Genomic DNA, 4,082 nt, shown 5'->3' on the forward strand with positions numbered 1-4,082 from the left:
TCAATCCTTCTTTCGGGTCAGACTTCAATAGTTCACTTTATAGTCAGTCCCGGCTTGAAGGGTGCTGATCGATTATTCATCCTCCTCTCTATTCTATGCATGTTTCTTTTTAGTTACCTATTATAATTGATGTGTAATAACAATTATATCGCCTTTGTGCATGGATCGTCTTTTCTTTCCTCCTCCCACCCGTTGATTCGCCAATATATTCAACAAACTCCAAGAACAATGGGTTCCCCTTACAAGGAAAGCCAGGGAAAGGAAAAATGAAAAAATAGTTTTAGAGCAGATACCAACTCACCCTTACAAGGAGAAGCAGTGTGATCTACAAGCGGAGTGGGTAAACCCTAAGAAGAAACCATGAGCCTATTGCGGAGATTGGAGATTGTCAGTCCAAGAGTCTTGGGTGGCTTGGACCTTGCCCCTAATCTCAAATGCAATCGATACATATTTGGTCCCAATTCCTAAGATTTTCGATTCATCCAAATATAGTAGGTGGAAGCCTCAAACACAAACTTACTAATAATACGTACATTTATATTGAATCCCTCCCCAGACTCTCGAAGAAAAGGGACACTGAAAAAATAGGTGTTGAATATCTTCAATTTTGTTTCCAGAAAAAACAAGAAGACGATGGAGAGGTCATTTGTCTATGTTGAAGGAAGGCTTGTGTTGAAATAGACTTTGCTAGTACTCTTCACACATTGAAGTTGTGCCTAGGTATGTGGTTTTTGAACCAACTCACGTGTATCGTCTTTGTCTCATCAATGGATCATTTCATCCATAATGTTGTTCCTTTGTGTGGTTGTTAGTTCACGCTAACAAAAAAAAATTAGTTCACTATAAAATATAACAACTGCAAAACTAGCAAATTATTGATGATTTCCAAAACCATAGGCCTTAAGAACCCAAAAAAAAAAAAAAGGACTTAATTTCTCTCCACCTAATGTGAAGACGGAATCGCTTCATAAACTCCATCTAACCTTCTAATTGGACTAGAAAAGAGTATTCCAGGCCATGAATAATGAGTGGGTTGTTTGTCTTTGTTCGTTTTCGGGCTTTTCTTTTCAGCCTCTTAGGCTGATTGGAGCCCCTTTCTTTGTATATTCCTTTTCTTATTCTATAAATTTGATTTATCGATTAAAAAAACAAAAAAAAACAAAAACAAATGAAAGGATGCAAGAGAAATCGTAATCCATATAATATTGTCAAAATGTTGATCATGATTAAGTAACATCGTTGCAAATGTATGTAAAGGCAAAACAAAAATTATAATCCAACATATGATCATAGTTGTAAGAGAAAAATAAGAATAATGATCTAAGTAATAATGTCGTTAGAGATATAAAGGTCAAAGGAGAATCAAGTCCAAATACCAAAGAACAAATCCAATGGCAATTTCTCCCAACACAAAACAAAAGAGTATTCTAGAGAGAAGATATTTGGTATGTTTGATCTAGGGGTGTCAATGGGCCGGTTCGGGCCGATTTCGGTTCGGGCTTTTCGGTTTCGGTGTGACTTTTATAGAAACCGAAACCAAACCATTAAGAAATATTCGGTTTCGGTGCGGTTTGGTTTCGTGTCGGTTTCGGTTTATGATAACGGGTTGATATCGGTTTGGATTCGGTTTGGTACCGGTTTTATATAACTAGTAAGGTCCGGTTAGTGTTAATTTTTCTTCTCTTTCTCTTTTAAGTACATAAAATATTTCAAATACAATGCATCTTTGTATCCTATGTCCTATGGCCTGTGGATACAATTGGTTGGGTTATCACTAACAAAGGATATGAGATAAAGTGAGAAACTATCACAACACATTTAGGGGGCAATGGGGCATTAGGCATTTAGTGATTTACTCATTTATTGGGTTAGGTCGGTTCGGTTTGGGTTCGGGCCTAACGGTTCGGGCTACCGGTGCACCGTCGGGCTAGCCCAAACCAAACCAAACCGTTTGCCTTTATGGATCCACAAACCGAACCAAACCATTAAGAGTTCGGTCCGGTGTGGTCCGGGCTGGTTCGGGCTGGTTCGGGCCGGTTTCACCGGTTCGGGTTGGGTATTGACACCCCTAGTTTGACCCTAGACATTGTTTTTCTAATGGGCCTGGCTCCAATGCTGCCATATGCTACCAACCACTGTATAACATTGTAACACACCGCCAATTATCTTCATACACGCCACATGAGTCCTAAACCCTCTGAATCACTGCCATGCTGCCATATGTCCTGAATCCACTTCTAGTACTGTTATGTCTATACTGCCAAGAACTCTCTGCCTCTTCCAGTTCTGGTAGAACACATGTGATTCTGTTATATTACTTGTGATGCCTTGCCACACCAGTACACTATATGTACATCTCTATACTCACAGCTACCATGTGTACGACAACTCTGCTAATTATACTGCACCAAGATGCATTATATTGACAACAATGATAAACATACATTACCAATTGTCCTGCCATTCTCCGATCAATCTCTATGTCAAGTTTTTCTGGTTGTCTTTGGATTTCTTCGACAACTACAAATAATTCACAAGAAAAGGAGATGTTATCTGGCCTTCTTGTCTCTTATTCAAATTCACAATGTTGATGGTAATACTGTGTTAACTACAATGGTCAGAACCCCTTTATTCCTATGCTTCTGTAACTACCTACTATCAAGGTAGGTACACAGTAGGATAAGTAACATAAACCATGTAATAGAAACAATCTTTATGGTGATGTAGCAATTGGGCCACACCAGCCAACAATCAAGAGTAATAGGTTGGTTTTTCCCATGTTTTTTACCCATCTAATTATTTTTCAATCATTTCTTTTTGGAAGTTTCATTTTCTTCTTGAAAACAACTCCATTCGGTTTAAGATCGACTTGATCTGTGAACAGGGAATCTCGGGCCCTTCTTGTCAATAACATTTGAATCCTCTTCAATTTGAGACATTTGAAATATAATATATTAAAATTAAAAAAATTTAAAACCAGAATAAATTGACAAAAATTAGTGATATACCAGAAATTAGTCATTTAATCGTTCAAATAAAATTATAAGACGATACATATATGAAATTTATATTAAATCAACTGTATTAAAATTTACTACATTACTTGGACATACTTGGGTGGGTAAACAGCGAGTATAAATACCAATGTAAGGCATAGTTGAAAAATCGGATTTTGACTAGGCCAAGTCATTTGAGTCGAGTCAAAATTTTGGAAAACTTAGTGACTAGTCATGTAGACTAGGTTCCAGCAAAAAATGATAAAACTCAATCATAAATAGCTTGAGTCAAATATGACTCAGTCATGAACTCATGATAGCCTTAAAAGAAGTCACGAGTTTGCGGCTCTTAGAAGGTCTTTGTAGCCGTCAAAATTGTCTCCTCTGACTTTCTCTTACTTGAACATCCAACATGGAAGCATGGAAGACCTTCTCATATTGATGGCACTCGGTAAAACAAGGTGTGCAAAGAAACCAAATAAAATAATTCAATGGGTGAGCTTAACAGTTTTCTATTCTTATAAATAGCCTGTATACTGATGCTCAATCTTCATCGCAATATTACACTTTTAAGAGTAAACAAGTAGTGAAGAGTTTCTCCTCCATTTACTACTTCAGTCTATCGCTTTAGAACAAGCAATCTCAACCATGGCTAGCAAGGTAGATGAGAGAGCAGGAGCTGAAATCGTTCGCGGAAAAGAAGGCTGTGATCGATTTTCAGAGGAACTTATCAAAGAGTTGGGATTCCCTAGCGGTGTCCTTCCCACTGGAGAACTAGAAGAATGTGGGAGGGTGAGAGCCACTGGTTTCGTGTGGTGGAAATGCAAGGCCGCCTATGAGCATTTCAATGTGGCAACCAACACCAAGGCAAGCTATGCTACCGAGACGACGGCGTATGTGGAGAAAGGGAGGATGAAGAAGATGACGGGCGTGAAAACCAAGCAATTGATGGTGTGGATTACAATAGTAGAGATGTGCATGGATGGGAACAAGATCACCTTCAAGACACCCATGGGGGTCGGCAAGTCCTTCCCTCTAACCTCTTTTATGAACGAAGCAGAGAAGAAGAAGTATCTCCAGCAATAG

General features: G+C 38.5%; 1 protein-coding gene across 1 annotated transcript; it reads left to right on the forward strand.

Annotated features, from left to right (window-relative positions):
• Positions 1-3,639: 3,639 nt before the first annotated feature.
• On the forward strand, positions 3,640-4,082 carry LOC122663165. The gene has a single exon (XM_043858868.1). It carries the CDS (start codon positions 3,645-3,647, stop codon positions 4,080-4,082), a length of 438 nt encoding a protein of 145 aa, XP_043714803.1. The 5' UTR covers positions 3,640-3,644.

The sequence above is a fragment of the Telopea speciosissima genome, chromosome 5 (assembly GCF_018873765.1).
Source record: "Telopea speciosissima isolate NSW1024214 ecotype Mountain lineage chromosome 5, Tspe_v1, whole genome shotgun sequence".
In the NCBI taxonomy this organism is placed as follows: Eukaryota; Viridiplantae; Streptophyta; class Magnoliopsida; order Proteales; family Proteaceae; genus Telopea; species Telopea speciosissima.